Source organism: Bos grunniens, chromosome 2 (assembly GCF_055505025.1).
Source record: "Bos grunniens cultivar Pamir isolate PY7600 chromosome 2, Bosgru_T2T1.0, whole genome shotgun sequence".
NCBI lineage: Eukaryota > Metazoa > Chordata > Mammalia > Artiodactyla > Bovidae > Bos > Bos grunniens.
Window position 1 is genome coordinate 100,695,336 of NC_141166.1, and position 21,003 is coordinate 100,716,338.

Sequence of the window (21,003 nt, forward strand, 5' to 3'; positions counted from 1 at the left end):
AATTGTGACTTACCTCAGTGGTTGGGGCTGACTCAGATTCTCTGGGTTCAAATCCTGGCTCTCACATGCAGCTTGCTTTTGAATTATTTTGGGTGCTATAGCAATAAAAAGAGATTTCCTAGGTAGCTCAGCTGGTAAAGAATCCACCTGCAATTCAGGAGACCCCAGTTTGATTCCTGGGTCAAGAAGTTCCCCTGTAGAAGGGATAGGCTACCCACTCTAGTATTCTTGGGTTTCCCTGGTGGCTCAGGCAGTAAAGAATCCACCTGCAATTTGGGAGACCTGGGTTTGATCCCTGGGTTGGGAAGATACCCTGGAAGAGGGATGGCAACCCACTTCTGTATTCTTGCTTGGAGAAACCCCACGGACAGAGGAGCCTGGTGGGCTACAGTCCACGGGGTTGCAAAGAGTCAGATGTGACTGAGTGACAAGGCACAGCACACAGAACATAGCAGTAAAAAGGAGATTAAATAATACAGTGAGTTAAAGTACTTAACCACAGCAGCCACCTAATAAGCCCTCAGCAAACCTTCTCATTTATTCTCATGGTCATAGTTACTGATCCTCTCTGGCCCTCAGTTCCAATGGTACCCTTAGCATCAAAGGTAGTTTTATGATTGCCAATCAATTTGCTGTCCCTCCTAACAAAAATGGTGATTAGGAAAGAGTTAAAAACACTGACTGATGTGAAACTCTGCCCCCTCAGAAAAACTCTCCCTTGGGGGTCTCTAAAATGTTGTGTTCTTTAGGTAAATAATTGGCTTATGAGTTTGTTAATGCTCTATGGGGCTTTTTGAGGCAGGCATTGTGTCTTTTTCTTTCTAGTCACTAACCCTGGCTGGGCTCCTGGATGTTTGATGAATGAATGAATGACTATGGTCAATAGCATGTCAGTTCTCTTAATGTTAGACATTCTGGGTATTGTGTACTTTTGATATATTTAGATCTTGTATTGACGAAATCCCTTATTTCTATATGGATGGGCCTAAGAGGGCATCTCATTAAAACCTTGGTTTTCAATCTGTATCTTTTTTTCTGTGTTTTTTTTTTTTTTTTTTTCTTTTCTGGATTATGAGTCTTTGAGTTCTTCAGAAGAAAATTACTCTATGTAATCTAGGGGGTAACTACTGATGATTTTTCATGTTTCTGTCTTATTAATTAATCTGGAAAATACTTCTATCCAATTTACCCTGATAATCCAAGGACATGAGTTTTTATTTCCAAATATTCCCTCTCTGAGGGGGTGTTAATTAATGAGGAAAGTGTGGGCAACTGGCTCTCCTTTGTCTTTATTCCCAGGTACCTTCAAACAAGGGCTAGTGGTGCTAGTGATGAAGAACCCAACTGCTAATGCAGGAGACCTGGGTTAGATCTCTGGGTCAGGAAGATCCCCTGGAGAAGCACATGGTAACCCACTCCAGTATTCTTGCCTGGAGAATCCCATGGACAGAGGAGCCGGGAAGGCTATAGTCCACAGGGTCATAAAGAGTCAGGCACAACTGAAGCGACTGAGCATGCACGCCGGCATCGTTGAACAAAGAGAAATCAAGATCCTTTTCTATTACCCTTGAATTAAGAGCAATTTATCAACTCATAATTCAGAAAGTTATCTTTTTAATTCCTAGATGATTATATTTTTACTAAAAGCATAAAGTTGGAATATCCCATTACAGGATGGGGTTGATAGATAAAGAACAATGTTTTAGACCAGTCACTGAAATTAGCCATGTTACAATTAGCTGTACTTGATCTGTGTGTAAATCATTGGAATTTGTGGTGATCCCCCCATCTCCAGGTACAGAGTCATTGACTGCCAAAGCTGGAGGTCATCTGGTCCAGTGTTTTTATTTAATTAAAAACTGAGGCTAGTGATATAGGGATTTTAATTGGAGTAAATTTGTTTTGATCTTTTTCAGCAGAGGATGTTATAAAACCAAACAATGATAGAACAGGCTGCTGCTTCTGCTGCGGCCGCTAAGTCACTTCAGTCGTGTCCGACTCTGTGCGACCCCACAGACAGCAGCCACCAGGCTCTCCCATCCCTGGGATTCTCCAGGCAAGAACACTGGAGTGGGTTGCCATTTCCTTCTCCAGTGCATGAAAGTGAAAAGTGAAAGTGAAGTCGCTCAGTCGTGTCCGAGGCTAACAAATGGCAAAGGGTCAATTTTTGTTTTATCTCCCTCCCTAATTTCTCTGCCTCCTTTAAAGTCCCTTACTGTGGTGAAACACTCAAAAGATGAGGAAAAAGAAGAAAGAAAGAGTGAAATTAAAACTGGGTTTTTGGTTCCTGAAAAACTGAAGCTTGCCAGTCCAGGTTCGATGCACGATACTGGATGCTTGGGGCTAGTGCACTGGGACGACCCAGAAGGATGGTATGGGGAGGGAGGAGGGAGGAGGGTTCAGGATGGGGAACACATGTATACCTGTGGTGGATTCATTTTGATATTTGGCAAAACTAATACAATTATGTAAAGTTTAAAAATAAAATTAAATAAAAAAAAAAAACCAGAAGCCATACTTCTGAAATATCAGGCTCATAGCATACTGCAGCACCTTTCATCTTGTTTTAAGATTAATGACTATCAAGCGGTTAATCATTCAGGGGGTTTCCTTTCACAGACTAGTAAGAAAGCTGGGGGGATGGGGTGGGGCTTCCCAGGTGGTACTAATGGTAAAGAACCCACCCGCCAATGCAAGAGATCTAAGACACTCGAGTTCAATTCCTGGGTCAGAAAGATCCCCTGGAGAAGAAAATGGCAACCCACTCCACTGTTCTTGCCTGGAGAATCTCATGGACAGAGCAGCCTGGTGGGCTACAGTCCGTGGAATCACAGAGTCAGACACAACTGAAGTGGCTTAGCACACATGCAAGAAGGCTCTGGAGCTTATTCTACAAGGTGGTCCCAAGACTGACAGCAGAGTGTTCCTTCCCCTCTCTGGTACCACCTGGATCCAAAGTGGAAGGATGGAGAAAGAATAGCCAGAGCCGCAGATCACCATAGTGATGGGTCAGGCACTCCTACCTGCTCTTGTACATGGGTTCCCTTGACCTTGACAGACATTTGTCACACAAAACGTCACATTCCTATTTAGAAATTTTGACCCTATTTGAGATAAGATGAAGTGCTTGCATTGCAGTTTTTTTTTTGGAAAAAAATTCATTCAACAAATATTTACTGAGAATCTACTTTGTATTGAGAAATTGGCCTAAACAGAAAGATGGGTAAGATCCACTCTGCTCTTTACAGAGTTAATTATAGATGGCTTTTTTACCTGCAGAGGGAAGGGCCTCTTGGTGGTAAAACAACCTGTTTGGGTCCCTGTCCTCCTGCTTTAGACATATCATGTGTGTTTAGTCATTCAGTCATGTCCAGCTGTTTGCCACCCCATGGTGGCAGGCTCCTCCGTCCATGGGATTCTCCATGCGAGAATACTGCAGTGGGTTGCCATTTCCTCCTCCAGGGAATCTTCCTGACCCAGGGATCGAACCCACATCTCCTGCATTGCAGGTGGATTGCTTACTGCTGAACCACTGGGGAGACCCTTTAAACACATCACTCTGTCCTAATAACCACAAGGACGTCAATTAGTGGTCTCAGATATTAGTGGGTAAACTGAAAGCTTCTTTTACCAATACATCTTGTTTACTTTCTAAGTGCTTTTTCAACATTACATCATAAGTACCAGGTCATATAGTTATATATAATAACAATTAGCACTATAAAACTCATCTTCTCCAGCCAGAGGTAGATGTTTTGAAAGACAATGAGTCTTGCAAATAATTCCACGTGATTAATAACAGGATTTGACAATGTGGTCAAAAATGCTAATTTAATTGCTTTTCTCTCAATATCTCATTAGGAAGGAAAGACTAGTCAAATTAGGTAGTTGGAGTTTAGTAGCCTGATGCTAAATTGATGTAAATTAACAGTAAATATTTGAAAACAACAGAGGTGATAAAAAAAATTTTTTTTAAAGCTTGAGTAATTGAATCCTGATTCAAAATGGTATTTAGCAGTAGAATGTAATATACTACCTACTGCTCAGTCTGTTATCTATCATTATCTTTTGAACCCTGTAATTGGACAAAGAGGAAACTATTCATAATAATAAGTTTGTTCTAAATCATCTGTTTGCTGGAGTCTGGGTGCACACTGCAGTCATACTGATCTGAAGACAAAACTGCTTACTTTACCTTCCCACTGTTTGCTCATCACTGTTCCCACAAAGTGCAGTGGTACTACACACCTGGGCAGTCCAAAGCACCTTACGCAAATCATTGAAAAAACAGCCATTTTTTCCCCTGCGTTCCATGAATAGGCAACACAAATCTTTATTTTCTGCAAGACGGGTGCCACTGAACCTGACCCAGCCCCTTCCTGGGGTGTATGTGCACACAACTATGCTGAACACAACAAGGGCAAACAGATTGCCTCCCGGAATTTTCATTAGATCCAACCACTTAGCTCTTTTATTTATCCTATCTCTGGTTTAATTTTTCCGTGATTCACAGCTATCCAAACATCAGGTCATGCAGGGCTCCTGCACACATAGGGCTCCTTCTAAGAGATTTAAATGGAAAGGCAATCCAAGTCATTATTGGTCTATTTTCAGTATTCATTATCAATAAAACAAGAGATCAGCATTTTCATGCTGTGTGAAGCCTTCAGGGAAGTGCAGGGTTGCTGTCATTATCTTTAGATCAGGCTGCAGCCTACTACCTGAAGAGGAAATGATGAGTCCATCAAAATAAAAACAAAATAATGAAAGGGTTAGAGTCACAGAATGGGCTGCTGACTGTCCCCTGCATGGCTCCCTGAAAATGTCCCTCTGAATTTAGTGGAGCCTAGATGGTAAAAACCACAGATCACAATGGAACATAAATTCACCTCGTAATGAGATTAGTAGGCAGGCAAAATAAACGTCCTGCTGTTATATTAGAGGCAGGCTCTAATCTGGTGTTTTCTTTGGAAATGATCATTTCCTTTGCAACTGGGGAATGGTGGATGCAACCTGTTTAAATCCAACAGATTCTGTTTTGCCACCATTATTTTTCATCTTGCTGTGTCTTTTTAATGGCAATCTTGAGGAGGCATTTAAATGAGTTCTGAGTCTTAAAGACTATTACCAAAGTGAGTTATGGGGGTCTGTGCTCATGATTATCAATTGTGTTTCCCAGATCCCCCTTTTAAGAACATAGTGCAACTCCCCCTCCTCTTTCTAAACAGAAGCTCAACTTTGGGAAAAGTGTGGTGACCCCCAGAGTCCTCCCACTCTAGCTTTAGGAATCAAAGGTAGAATAGACTCACTATTGTATTTGGAGTTTAAAAAAAAACAAACTTTTACCGCAACTTTACTACTTAAAACCACTGGAAACAAGTATCGCATACTAAAAAGCCTTAAGAAAATGCCCAGATCAGGTGAACCCACATAGTCTTTGAGTAGAACAAAGCCCTCGAGTATGTAGCTTGATTGCAAGGGACTTCCTTGGTTTTCAGCAGAAGGCAGTCTCACCTGGTGTACAAAGCCCTCCTCTCATTAAAAATGCAAGATAGGATCTCCTCGTGGATCCTTTCTACAGAACCTGGTGGAAGTTGGCTGCATCGTCCTTAGCAGTGAGTGGCATTTAATCAAAGCCTCTGTGAAATAATCTCAGCATTTCCTGAGCTCTGTGAAGTTATCAAGCAAGTTAAGAGGTCCTTTCAAAGGAATGGGAGATCAGACTTTGAATTTAGGAGTATTTGAAGCTTCTTCATAGAAGGTACAAGCAATGTAACGGACACCTATTTTCTCTACTTGTTCTAGGACTCAGACTAAAGATGTTCCTACTTCTCCGTCAAACTGTGCATTAGGAATAAATCATTTGCTAATACCCCAATGCATAGCATTTTGGCATATCGTTTTTCTAAGGCTGGAAAGAGACCACAGAAAACATTTGCATTTTCTAGTATGTGTTTTAGTGAAACAATTCCTTTTCTGCCATTGGCGTTTCCATTCAAAAATTTGAATTGCAAATCCAGATACTTTAAAGGAGAAATTATTTTGGGGCCCAGTTTAACAAGCTTTTTCTTTCGACTTTTCATGTCTCAATAGTTTAACTTATATCTCTCCATTTGTGTATTTTCTATACATTGAATTTGCAAATGTCAGAGAGTTTAAGTCAATTCTCCTCCCATTCTCATAATTTTCCCTGCCTTCTGTTAACTCTTTCCTCATCAGATGAAAAGTTCAAGGAAAGATAGGTTGATTTTCCATTAGATAGGTAATTCTATTTAACTATGCTAATTCGTACTATCTTCCAACTTTTCATTTCCTTAACTCTCTCTTCCTCTTCCCATCGTATCTGTCCCCCACTCCTTTCTGTACCTCTGTGTTTATAATTTAAATTGCAAACAGTATCTGAATCCACTTTGCCAGTGTCCAGTATATCTGGTATGTGCTAATAATTATCTAATGGTCTCCCATGTATTAAACTCAGAGTTAAAGTTTCATGTCAAATAATCTCCCTGAAGGAATTTCCCAAATTATGTTTGCTTACCTCATACAAGTGAACTTGTTCTTGGGTTACAGCAAAGATCAGTAACACGTTATTTTGCACCAGTTTATCAATGAGTTGTCCAATTGTTGGATATTCCTAAAATTTAACACATAGATTTTAAGTATCTTCTTAACAAAAGTATATGAAATAAAGGGATATTTCTTTCAGAAATATCTTACTGAGTTTGGCATTTCAGTTCTCACAGGCATTATTGTGTTTATCATGCCAAGTAAACAAATACACAATTAGCATTACTTTCTTAATTGGCTTAGTAATTGTTTCCCAGATCTTGTAAGTCCATTTAATTCCTTAGAGTCAGTGCCTATCAATGTGAAGTATTATGCTCTGTCACTTCCAAGGAGATCACTAAATTTATTTAAAGACTTTAGTGTGTCATCTTTTCAAGGGTAGAGATGCATGTCTTCTCTAAGTGCCACTTGCCAGCAGGCTCACATTGTTGGGGAGGTTAGAACTGAGGGAGGAGCTGTTAGACTATGATGAATGTGACCAGCGTGACTCCTGCGGCTCTGACTGGAATTGGATGGGGCGGGATGAGGGTTGAGCAAGGGCAAGCCTGTGGAGGAAGGACGCACTGCAATTCCTAAACCCCTCTGACTTGAGATGTTCCTGTGCACTTCTCTGGTTTGTTCTTTTTGATGTCACAAACTGGTTTTATGGGATGCTGCAATTATTTTTACAGGACAATTGAAAGCACATTGTACTCAGTTTACTTCTATTTCGTTGAGGCATTCATTCCTGAGTGATATGAGCGGTTTAAAAAATAAAGTCATTCATTATCATATTGGCAGATGACCTTTACTTTCCAAGACTAGAAAACATGAAGCCCATTTGCCTGGCCTGACTCCAAATGTAGATAATATACAAAAGGGAAACTCACATTAGAGAGTGGTCTGCAAACAAGTCAACTAAGAATACTGTATCGGTTATGACTGTAGACAGCTCAAGTACAGGAACACTGACAAATAGGCCTTCTTATACGTGAATGTGCTCGCTGCATATATTCTCAGCACTTCAGGAATATTTTTCTAATGTGTTTTTCATTCAAGTTGAGAGAAAAGTATAATTTTGCCTAAGATACTCAGGTCAATTACCTAACTGCAGATCTGGCTATGTAATGCATACTTTCTATCCCATTTGGATTTTTTTTATTACAGGATATCAGTAGAATCCAGATAGTATAAAGCTTCCTGAGTCTGACATTCTCAGCCTCCTCTGAGTTTTAATTGCCCAAACATTAAGTATCCTTCACCCTTAAGCCTGAATTCTTCTGGTGCTGGTTTCTCCTTATCTCCATATATTCTTCCACCATCCAACCACTGTGCCTGTGTAGCCAGGATGGCACCATGTAGCCCTCCATAGGCAGGTGAATATGATTTTCTATTTGGTCCAGATATGCTGGTTTAACTCCCACAAATACATTGTAAGTTCCTCAAGGCCTGGGATCATGTCTTGTTATTTTGAGGCCCCAGGAGGCTGGCCCAGCGTTGAGTACATAGGAGGTGCTCCAAGGCCCTGGGGACTATGTTACAGGCAAAGAACTAGCCCACGGCTCTGTGCATTGTAGCAGCTTACTAGCAAGAATGACTTGAACAGGTATTAGAGGAGAAGGTCATATCAGGTAACAGTCACTATTTGCTTCTGTGATCCTGTGTTTTCTGAGATGTCTATTATGGGGCATTTGAATATTTGCAAGAAAAAAGTAACAAGAAAAGTACCCATTTCTCAGTTTCTTCCCCCTCTTTGGCCAAAATACAAAAATGTGGCTACCCTCACTGACCTTATAATATGGAAGGACAACCTATATGATTAAAACATATATAAATTTGACGAACGCTACTGATCAAAATTTGGGCTTCCCTGGTGACTCAGATGGTAAAGAAACTGCCTCAAATGTGGGAGACCTGGGTTCAATCCCTGAGTTGGGAAGATCCCCTGGAGGGAGGGCGTAGCAACCCACTCCAGTATTCTTGCTTGGAGAATCCCCATGGACAGAGGAGCCTGGTGGGCTACAGTCCATGCTGTCGCAAAGAGTTGGACACGACTGAGACTAAGCACATTGATCAAAAGTTAGGTAGAAACATCCATGTTGAAGTTTAGAGATTTAGGTCAAGAAACAGTAGCAGGTAATTTATGAACCATTCAGTTAAGTTCAGTTCAATCTCTCAGTCATGTCTGACTCTTTTCGACCCCATGAACCGCAGCACACCAGGCCTCCCTGTCCATCACCAACTCCCGGAATTTACACAAACTCATGTCCATTGAGTTGGTGATGCCATCCCACCATCTCATCCTCTGTCGTCCCCTTCTCCTACTGCCCTCAATCTTTCCCAGCATCAGGGTCTTTTCCAATGAGTCAGCTCTTCGCATCAGGTGGCCAAAGTATTGGAGTTTCAGCTTCAACATCAGTCCTTCCAATGAACACCCAGAACTGATCTCCTTTAGGATGGACTGGTTGGATCTCCTTGCAGTCCAAGGGACTCTCAAGAGTCTTCTCCAACACCACAGTTCAAAAGCATCAATTCTTCAGTGCTCAGCTTTCTTTATAGTCCAACTCTCACATCCATACATGACTACTGGAAAAACCATAGCCTTGACTAGATAGACCTTTGTTGGCAAAGTAATGTCTCTGCTTTTAAATATGCTCTCGGTTGGTCATAACTTTCCTTCCAAGGAGTAAGCATCTTTTAATTTCATGGCTGAAGTCATGAAATTAATTTCATCCGCAGTGATTTTGGAGCCCAAAAAAATAAAGTCAGCCACTGTTTCCCCTTTTATTTGCCATGAAGTGATGGGACTGGATGCCATGATCTTCGTTTTCTGAATATTGAGCTTTAAGCCAAATGAACCATCAGATTTTAAAAAACTAATTGCTGATACTATAGTAAGCATTTCTATATGCTATCTCACTAAAAGTTTTTTAGAAAATGGTTTTTCCAACCTGATATTAAAATTCTGCATTCTCTTTCCTATTTCTTTCTATGTCCTACATACACCTCTGTAGCACTGTCATTTTAAGTAGTCACTTAAATTCTCTGTACCATTTCATACCAAGTATTAAATGGGGATAGTATGACCTTTTCCAGGTTACTACTCCATAATTCAATTGTATTTTAGCATGTTCCAAGCACTGTGCTGTCAGGAAATAGGGATAGTAAACCAGTTTTGGCACTGAGGATGCATGCTAAAGGCAGATACCAGCAAACACATTTCCATCTAGTGATGGCCAAGAAGCCCTCTGTGTACAAGACCTTGGGAGAGATAATTGCTTTGGTGCCCAGCAGAAGTCAAACAAGGACCTCCCCCTTCCCCAGAGAAGTCATGATGGAGCTGGGTTTTAACAGATCAGTAAGAGTTTCTCAGCAGCCTTGGGGGAAAGGGCATTTCAGACAGAGGGAATAACATGTGCAGCAGCATGGCAGCCTCATGGTCTGTTCAAGGGAAGCAATTAGACACACAGGGTTCTGGTGAGGATCAAATCAGATCATATACATCAAAAGAGCTCTGAAATTTTTACCTTGTTTTGCAAAAGTCAAGCTTTTTTTTTTAATGTCACCAGCATTTTTTTAAATTATAAAAATAAGCCAAATTTAATAAGTACTGGTCAAGCAGCACCTGATTAGTGATTTCCCAAGGGGCCCAGGGTCCATGAAAACATGGAATTATTGAGGGAACATGACTCTGGGACCATCACTCCTAGGGTTAGGCTGAGCCTTCCTTTCTAGGGCTGTGGTTCAAACAGAATGAACTGACTGTATTGCATTTTGCTGCCCTCTGGCTCTTTGAAAAATTAGGGAGGTTCTGGGATCATTTGTATTATAGCAAATCTGAACTTATCACATATCCCCACTGCCCTCCTGTGCTCCTATGGGAACCTCTAAAGGCGAGGAGAATTGAGAAAGGCCGATCTGTTAACCTCAAATCAGAAAAGGCACACTTCTTCTACTAAGTGTGGGTTACTCTGCTGTGTGTTACAGCAATTGCTGCTTCATTTGCCTACTTGTAGCCCTGAAAACAGTGTATGTAGAGTGTAGGTTACATACCAAGATTGTTGACATGGAATATTCATTCTTGCTGTCCAAGTGACAGAGCCCATCGTTAGGAATGACGATGCCTGCCAGTTTGCTGTCCATTCCAAAATGAGAGTCCGCGTCACTCACAAAGACCAGGAGATGGAGGGAATCATTCCGCCAGCCAATTTTTTCCTACAATGATAAAGAAGCATTTGGCTTGTATGGAAAAGAGGCAGGCATTTATTGAGAGTGAATCACTTATGCTTGGACACATTCAGATTATCAAAAAATATATTGCTAGTCAGTCTATTTTAGACTTTTTCATCTATTCTGAGTTGGTAATATTAATGTATTAAAAATGAAATTATGTGACATTTGTTTTATCCTGGATTACATTTTCAGATGATTTATGCTTCAGAAAAAAATGGTTTCACTACAATCAGTATCCAGTTGATCTTGATTTTTACAAAGTTAATTATTTTTACTGTCCAGCTTTTAATTTACCAGAAAAATGAGAGAAGGGAGTGAGGGAGGTTGTAGATTATCCAAAATCCAAGCTGAAGCAAAACTAGTTAAGAATGCAATACAGAATGGACTTGAAGTAAGCCTATTTTACTAAGATTTCACCCAACCTGTAGGCACATTTCTCTGAAAAAGAAATATTTCTCTTTCTGAGTAAAAAAGACATATTTCTCTTTTTACTGTTACCATCCAAAAATTATCAGCATAATACAAGGATAAGAATTGCTTATCAAAGTACGACTGCAGAGTACTGCTAACTGCTAATTAAGATGGTCTGTTGTCTGTTTCTTCATATAGCTCTCCCCTTTAATTAAGATTTGTCCAGGAACTAGTCAGCTTCTCTGGTGTCTCAGCAGTAAAGAATCAGCCTGCAATGCAGGAGATGCAGGTTCGATCCCTGGGTCAGGAAGATCCCCCGGAGGAGAAAGTGGCACCCCACTCCAGTGTTCTTGCCTGGAGAATCTCATGGACAGCGGAGCCTGGTGGGCTACAGTCCATGGGGGTCACAAGAGTCAGACACGACTTAGTAACTAAACTACAGCACCACCATTACGCCAGAAACTAGTAGGACAAACTTCATTGCAGTTATCCCCTCGTACCTTATCTTTTTCCTTCCTTCCCTAATTCCTTGGCCCTCCTATGTTCTGGGACCCTCAGTCCTATCTGTTTCCTGATATTTTCCATGAACGTCATCTGAAAACAGGAGAACTGTTTCCCTGGATATGTGTCTGATTGTCAAGGAGGAGAGGTATTCTAGCATTATCGTAGAGACACTGTGGCTTTTGATGTTTATTTTGTTGGTTCAAACCAATAGCTAGCTCATCATATGTAGAGTTTATTCTGAATCAGAGCTGCTGCTGCCAAGTCGCTTCAGTCACGTCCAACTCTGAGACCCCATAGATGGCAGCCCACCAGGCTCTGCCATCCCTGGGCTTCTCCAGGCAAGAACACTGGAGTGGGTTGCCATTTCCTTCTCCAATGCATGGAAGTGAAAAGTGAAAGTGAAGTCGCTCAGTCGTGTCTGACTCTTCGCGACCCCATGGACTGCAGCCCACCAGACTCCTCCGTCCATGGGATTCTCCAAGCAAGAGTCTGGAGTGGGGTGCCATTGCCCTCTCTGTGAATCAGAGAATTTTTACTTTTTTCATTAATTGCTACATTTGATTTTTTTTTCACCATGGTTAGTTCAAAAACTAATGAATACAACCTACATCTTTGTAATTTTTCTGGCTGTACCACACAGCACGTGGGATCTTAGTTCCACAACCAGGGATCGAACACACACCCCCTGCAGTGGGAACACAGTCTTAACTAGAATGCTAGGGAAATTCCTGATCTTGATCTTTGAGAATTATAATATTTAATATATAAATTATATAATATAAATATATAATATATATATAAGTATATTAAAATTCTTTTAACCAATTTTTCCCAACAGTATTATAATTTTATTAGATGATTTGAACATGAGGCATAAAAATTATCCTCATTTCAACAAGATGGAATAAATGGTGTGTTTTAAGAAAAGTATCTGTTGTAGAAATATGATGACTAAAGGAAAGATAAAGTTAGCTAAGCTTTTCAATGATTTGTTCACAAGAGATGAAATTTGGGTTAACAGAATGAAACACTGCTCAACCTCAGCATACCTTACACACAGCAGCTTGCATAATTGCATCAAATCCACCTTCTGGGGTGTCAATATTAGCAGAAATTTTCTGATTCTTCACAATTTCGTTGAATCTTTCAGCATCATTTGTCAACGGCAAAATGTGCTTGAATCCAAATGTAGGCAAACAAAAGTATGGAATACTACTGCAAAAGGAAGATGTAAAATATTCTTGAAGAAACGTGATACAACACACAATGAATGGGTGTAATAGCCTAACAGCATTTCCTTCCATGAAGATGCATTTCATAAAGTGCCTGACTCTGTAACTTGGCTCTGAGTCTCACTGTTAAGGTTGTTTTATCATCTCCTACCCACCCCTTCCAAATGGGTCACATTAGCTAACACAAAGAGCTTGTTGTGTGTCTTGCATTGGTTCAGAAAAAACAGATAATCAGGTGATCCGATGCTCCTTGTATGTAGTCACTTCCTTCTATTGTCTCTCAACCAAAGCCCACCATTAAGTTTACATGATGACAACAATTCTTTTGTATTCTGATAGCTTAAATTGTCATCAAGGATGTCATCCTGTAGCAAGACTAAGAGAGGAATCTGTCTTCTTCTTATGCTCAGTCCTGCCTGCCCAGGGCCTGAAAATCAGACTGAGTCTCTCGATTCTAGAGCCCAACTTTGTTGTGATAGAACAGACCATGTGGGCCAACCTGGGGTAAAGCACTACTAAAGACAGTTAACATTTGGGGAAAATGCCATGTTTGGATGAGATCTGCCCTAAAGACATCACAGTAGAACAGAAATTGCTGACCCAGTAACATTTTATTCTGAAAGCCAGCTAGTAGTTGTACATGAGATTTTGAGCAAGTACTCAATGCTTCTGAGTTTTGGGTTTTCTTTTGAGAAGTGGAGCTAATAATGTACAGCAGTTTCTCAAAGTGTGGTCCTTGGACTTAGCAGCATGGGAACTTGCTATAAATGCAAAATCTGGGGTGTGACTACAGACCTGCTAAGTCAGAACTGGTAGGAGTGGGTTGAGAGACCTGTGTTGAACCAAGTCTTCCTGATGCATTCCAAAGTTTGAGAAACACTGGTGGAGAAGCACAGAGACAAAAAGAAGTAGCCACCAATGAGGTTGCGGGGTGCTGCATGGAAAGAGCTGGTTGACTTACACAAGCAGCTTGGCAAGTTCAAGAGTCTGCCTTGTCAGCATACAAAGAGCTGATGCAGCTTTCAGGATTTGGCTCTTTTTCACCAAATTCATCTGTCTGAGGTATATAGTCAATTCTCATTATTCACAGATTCCATATCTTTGAAAATTCATATTGCTAAAATGTATTTGTGACCCCCAAATCAATCCTTTGGGAACTTCTTCAGTCATTCATGTACATGAATGAGTGTACAAAGAAACTGAGTCCCTTGACATGCATGTTTCCAGGGGAGGTCAAATAAGACTCTGACTTCTTGCTTCATCACCCACACTGTAGAGAAATATTCTTTTCAGGGTCTATTTGGTGACATGTGTGTTTGCATTTTTGTGCTTTTGGACGGTTTTGTTGTTTAGAGTTGTCCCCCAATGCAGTGCTGAAATGTTCTCTGGTATTGCCAAGTGCAGGAAGACTGTGATGTGTCTTATGGGGAAAACACGTGTGTGAGCTTTGTTCTGACATGAGTTACAGTGCTCTTGGTTGTGATTTCAATGCTAACAAATCAACAACATATATTAAATAAGACATCTTTAAACATGAACATGCAGAAAACAAAAGTTATTGCTCAGTGGTGAAAAAGTGACCAGAGATTCACAGGAACCTAACCCTGTGTTTCCCCTAGGAGCAATACTCAGCATCTTCTAATGCAGGGTGTGAGCAGACTTTATAGAACAAGACTTCCGTAAATGTTGAGAATCAACTAGATTTACAAATCAAAACGATTATGGATTTATTTACACTGAGAAATGGAGCTCTGCCAGAACCAGAACGCTGGTGTCTGCAAGGATAATCACTTACTTTCTGTCAGTAGACTTTCACAAAAAGCAAGCCATAAGCTGATGTATTCTCAGGCTTCAGTACAAGGGGAGTTTGAGTTCCGTAGCATCGAATGGTACAGTCTGAGATATCCCATTTCCTTAATGAGGTACTTTTTAAATTTTCTAATGATTTTAAGAACTCTATCTCTCAAAAATATGAAACTTTTTCTTGGTAGTTTTAAAATTCAGTTTACAATGTTCTTGGATATATATCTTAAAACTTTTTATGTAGTCAAGTTTTTCCCACCTTCAAATATGAAATGTATTTTAAAATGTGAAATGAAGAATTTTTAAAAAGTTAACCTACAAAATGACAATAATTTAGCATTTTTCTTAATTGCCTCTGTAATATTTAAAGTAGCTATAGAGTAGAAGAAAATGCATAGATTTAGAATAAAAAGACTGGATAGTTATCTATCCTTGTGTCCTCATCTATAAAATGAGGGTACTAATAATAGCTACTTCTAAAATTGCTGTGAAAATTACATTAAAAGTATATAACTGTGTTTTGAGGTTTACATTGTCCCTGGAGTCCAACTAGTCTTGAAAGTTTTCGAAAGTGTTAGTTGCTCAGTTCTGTCCTACTCTTTGTGACCCTATGGACTGTAGCCTTCCAGGCTCCTCTGTCCGTGGAATTCTCCAGGCAAGAATACAATAGTGGGTAGCCATTCCCTTCTCCAGGGGATCTTTCCAACCCAGGGATCCAACCCTGGTCTCCTACATTACAAACAGATTCTTTACCGTTTGAGCCACCAGGGAAGCTAGTCTTGGAAATTGTTTAGTATTTTATAGGGGGCTGTTGGTTCATACTGTATCAAAATGGCATTAAAGCCTATTCTGGAGCCAGAGAACTAGAATTCCTATTGTCTGGTCAGAAATTTGTATCTTTGTTGGTTAGAATTATTTGCTATGTAGTTCTTACTAGAACTCTAATCTTTTAGAAAGGAGAATACATTTTTTATTAATTCAATAAACATATTCATGTGCTGGGAGATGAATGTAGCTTAAGCAAAGTATAATGTCAGAGCTGGGTCACGTCAAGAAATTTTGAGTGAAAACTGCCCATTTTGGTCAGAGTTCTTCCTATAAAGAATGCTTATATTTAGTTGTTATTTTCTTAGATAGCAATTGAAGGAATTACTTATTGCTGATTATAAAGATATATAACAAAAGGTTAACACCATCGTTTTTAGTGGAATTAGAAATGATTTCCATTTTTTCTTTATGTCTGTATTTTCACATGGTCTTATTACCTTTGAAATTTAAAATTATATACTCATTTTTTTGTGTGTACATATAGGAAATCTAAACATTCATGGTTGAGTTTTCTTCTTTGCAAAACTACTATGAATTTCTCATGGTTCAAGTCTTCAAAAACAAAACGAACACCAAATTAAATGTGAAATGATGTTTAAAAAAATCCCTCAAAATATTTGATGGAGAAAATTTTCTTTGTCTTGTTAAATATTTTTAAGTGTATATTACAATTCATTGCTGCTGCTAAGTCGCGTCAGTCGTGTCCAACTCTGTGTGACCCCATAGACAGCAGCCCACCAGGCTCCCCCGTCCCTGGGATTCTCCAGGCAAGAACACTGGAGTGGGTTGCCATTTCCTTCTCCAATGCATGAAAGTGAAAAGTGAAAGTGAAGTCACTCAGTCGAGTCCAACTCGTAACGACCCAATGGACTGCAGCCTACCAGGCTCCTCCATCCATGGGATTTTCCAGGCAAGAGTACTGCAGTGGCTTTCTATCATTACAAATATAGAAAATATGATTTGTATTGCTGTGTCTTAGACAATAGCATAAGGGAAACGTCTTTCAAAAATGTAAATCATTCAGGCTTCCTACATGGTGAAATTTTAGTGACCTTCCATCTAATGAAGGTAGAGAAAGCAAGCTACTTCAAGAAGCACTAGAGATTAGATTAAAGGTTTTAAAAGTGTGGTGTGCAGACCCACAGAGGTCCCTGAGACAATTTAAGAGTTTTTCAGGTCACACGTTCTTCATAATAATAAGAGATAATATTTGTCTTTTTCACTGTTGACATTTTCACTGATGATGCAAAGTAAGAGTAAGTAAAACTGCTGGTGCATTAGCACATGTCAAGGCAATTGCTCCAAACTGCCTAGTTCCTTATATTTTTTACCATCAAACATGCATCATAATTAAAAAAAAAAAGTGCTACTTTCACTTGATTGCCCTTTTTTTGGTTTGTTTTCTTTTCTTTTCTTTTTTTAAATATAAATTTATTTATTTTAATTGGAGGCTAATTACTTTACAATATTGTATTGGTTTTGCCATATATCAACATGAATCCGCCACGGGTGTACACGTGTTCCCCATCCTGAAGCCCCCTCCCAACTCCCTCCCCATACCATCCCTCTGGGTCATCCCAGTGCACCAGCCCTGAGCATCCTGTATCATGCATCGAACCTGGACTGGCAATTCATTTCACATATGATAGTATACATGTTTCAATGCCATTCTCCCAAATCATCCCACCCTCTCCCTCTCCCACAGAGTCCAAAAGACTATTCTATACATCTGTGTCTCTTTTGCTGTCTCGCATACAGGGTTATCATTACCATCTTTCTAAATTCCATATATATGCTTTAGTATACTGTATTGGTGTTTTTCTTTCTGGCTTCCTTCACTCTGTATAATAGGCTCCAGTTTCACCCACCTCATTAGAACTGATTCAAATGTATTCTTTTTAATGGCTGAGTAATACTCCATTGTGCATACGTACCACAACTTTCTTATCCATTCGTCTACTGATGGACATCTAGGTTGCTTCCATGTCCTGGCTATTATAAACAGTGCTGTGATGAACATTGGGGTACCCATGTCTCTTTCAATTCTGGTTTCCTCAGTGTGTATGCCCAGCAGTGGGATTGCTGGGTCATATGGCAGTTCTTGGAGAAGGAAATGGCAACCCACTACAGTATTCTTGCCTGGAGAATCCCAGGGACAGAGGAGCCTGGTGGGCTGCTGTCTCTGGGGTCGCACAGGGTCGGACACAACTGAAGTGACTTAACATGGCAGTTCTATTTCCAGTCTTTTAAGGAATCTCCACACTGTTCTCCATAGTGGCTGTACTAGTTTGCATTCCCACCAACAGTGTAAGAGGGTTCTGTTTTCTCCACACCCTCTCCAGCATCTATTGCTTGTAGACTTTTGGATAGCAGCCATTCTGACTGGCGTGAAATGGTGCCTCATTGTGGTTTTGATTTGCATTTCTCTGATAATGAGTGATGTTGAGCATCTTTTCATACTTTATTGCCCTTGGTGAAGCTGTGTGTGTTAGTCACTTGGTTGTGTCCAACTCTTTATGACCCCATGGACTGCAGCCCACCAGGCTCCTCTTTCCATGGGATTTTCCAGGCAAGAATACTGGAGTGGGTTGCAGTAATTTTATTAAGCCTATGCCCTTGGATACATGTTTTTTGAAAATTATTCCTGTGTGACCACATAGGAAACGTGCATACAGTGTTCCTGCTGTACACTGAAGTACATGTGTACAGTGGAAAAGCACTTTCATAGTTGTTTCAACTGTTGTTTATGGAACAACCATTTTACCTGAAAAAATGCTTGACAGCCAAACTATCATCTTGATTAAAATGAAGAAAGTAAGTCTGTTACTTTCAGGAAAACAAGTATCAGGATTTGTTGCCAATGATGAAATTTGACATAACTAGAAAGTTAGAATTTCACAGAACTTTCATCGGCCATCCATTAACAGCTTCTAAGTACTTCAAGACTTATCTGATGGGATTAATGATAATATTAAAAAATATAATTTTTTAGATATTCTATCATGAAATTTTAAGATCTACATAACTCACTGAAACTTCATTTTCCAAATGACCAAAGCATTATATTACAAAACCACATGCACACACACACCAATAAAAGAGCCATTCAGGCTCTTCCCTAGTGGTCCAGTGGTTAAAGAATCTGCCTGCCACAGCAGGGGACACAGGTTCAAGCCCTGGTCCAGGAAGATCCCATATACTACAGTGCAAATAAGCCTGTGCACCACAGCTACTTGAGTCTTCACACTAGATAGATCCTGTGCTCTACAACAAAGCAAGCCACAGCAACAAAAAGCCCACACACCTCAGCTAGAGAGTAACCCCTGCTCTCTGCAACTAGAGAAAGCCTGCGTGCAGCAGCAAAGACCCAACAGAGCCAAAAAAATAATAATAATAATAAATTTTTAAAAGCCATTCAAAGTTCAAAACAGATCAATGATTTTTAGTGTAACAAAATAGGAAGTTCACTGATATGTTTTTCAGATTCCACACTGAAACGTAATTTATCTCTTGTCCAGTTTGAATGTAATATCAAGGAAGAAAGTCTACAGTCATTGGAAAAATCTATTAACTGCTTTCCCCCTTTTCAACTATATATCTAATGAGGTTTGACTTCCTTCATGGAATTCAACCAAAATAAAATATTGCCAGAGATTAAATGAAGAAGCAGATGTGAAAATTCAGTTGGTTTCTTTTAAATTAGATATTTTAAGAGATTTGTAAAAATTAAAATAGTGCCACTTTTCTTGTTAACTGTTGTTCTGTTTTGGAAAATGTAGTTATTTCTTCTAAAGGTGTGTTATTATAGTAACATGCAGTGTGTTTTTCATTGTAATTATCAAATAAATTGATTACTAATTATTTTTATATTTTCTTAGTTTCACACTCTAAGACACTGAATATTGATATTTTGAGGATCTTAATTTTTAGGAGTATAAGAAGTCCTGAGATCTAAAAGTTTTAGGAACATTAGATTAAAATAACTAGAGAAAATTAGCATTAATGAGAGGAAGGAAATTAAAACTGGTTTGAATGTCTATTATGTTCCAGCCTACTCAGTTCTCAGGATAGCCCAGGAAGTGAATATTATTATCCCCATTTATAAATGAAGAGACTGGCATTCCAAGGTTATGATTTAAGCCCAGGTCTGGAAAACTCCATGTTTTTCCCTTTTTCTTCTGTTAGTCTTCTTACTAAAGAACATTTTATTTCTTAATTATAGGGTTTAGATTGATCAAAGGATTGACTTTTGTGTTTGGTGTTTGAATTTTTGGTGTGTAAATGTGTGGGGAGTAGAATCTGGACAGAGAAACTTGGAGAATTAAGGACATGATTAAAAAAGAAAAAATTTAATGTTGCAGCAAAAAAAAATTTCATTATTTATAACTTTAGCTAGTGGTAAATTTTGCCAACAAGAATAAGAGAAACACCTCTAGAAAATAGGAAAACATTGACCTTTCAAGTGCTCAAATATGTGGTCCTCATTATGGTTCCTATTCACTGTAATTTGTGCAGGGCTCTGGCCTCCCTTCCAGTAGTCATGTATGGATGTGAGAGTTGGATCATGAAGAAGGCTGAGTGCTGAAGAATTGATGCTTTTGAACTGTGGTGTTGGAGAATACTCTTGAGAGTCCCTTGGACTGAAAGATCAAACCAGTCAATCCTAAAGGAAATCAACCCTGAATATTCATTGGAAGGACTGATGCTGAAGCTGAAACTTCAATACTTTGGCTACCTGATGGAAAGAACTGACTCATTAGAAAAGACCCTGATGCTGGGAAAGATTGAAGGCAGGAGGAGAAGGGGATGACAGAGGATGAGATGGTTGGATGGCATCACCAGCTCAATGGACATGAGTTTGAGCAAGCTCTGGGAGATGGTAAAGAACAGGGAAGCCTGGCATGCTGCAGCCCATGGGGTTGCAAAGAATCGTACACAACTGAGTGACTGACCAACAACAACTAGGCCTTCCTTTACCCCACTCTACTGTTATTGATAGTAGCTACCACCCAGTAAGAGCTTCATGGTCAAGCTCAGTATCAAACATTTCCTTTCATTATCTTACACACTCCTTACAACCCCCTTTGTGTCATCAGTATTGTCATTCCAAACTAAAGTTTGGAGAAGTGAAGTGGTCCCTCTAAGGTGACATTATGAGTGAGTAGATGAGTAGGTACATGGTTACATGAGTATATTTATGGATCAATGGTTTAGAACAGAATGTCCAGAATTAGACACACATACAGTTAATTGCTTTCTAAGAAAAGCATCAAGATATTTCAACGGGGAAAGGAGAAACTTGCTTAACAAATAGTGCTGCAACAATTGGATAGTTGCATGTAAATGAAAGATAAACCTAGACTTTTTCTCATTCCAAACAGAAACACTAATTTGAGATCATAGACCTAAATGCAAGTGCTTCAACCACGAAGCTTCTAGAAGAAAA

The 21,003-nt window shown here is 39.6% G+C and overlaps 1 protein-coding gene across 3 annotated transcripts in view; it reads right to left on the reverse strand.

The window, feature by feature from the left end:
* ITGB6 (integrin subunit beta 6) overlaps positions 1–21,003 on the reverse strand; it is a 149,852-nt gene that overhangs the window by 64,746 nt on the left and 64,103 nt on the right. For all 3 annotated transcript variants that reach the window (XM_086355658.1, XM_086355651.1, XM_086355669.1), the window contains 3 exons: positions 12,744–12,909; positions 10,600–10,761; positions 6,539–6,634 (listed from right to left, as the gene is read on the reverse strand). In XM_086355658.1, coding sequence (XP_086211784.1) covers positions 6,539–6,634; positions 10,600–10,761; positions 12,744–12,909 — 424 coding nt within the window. The remainder of the gene's footprint in view (positions 1–6,538; positions 6,635–10,599; positions 10,762–12,743; positions 12,910–21,003) is intronic.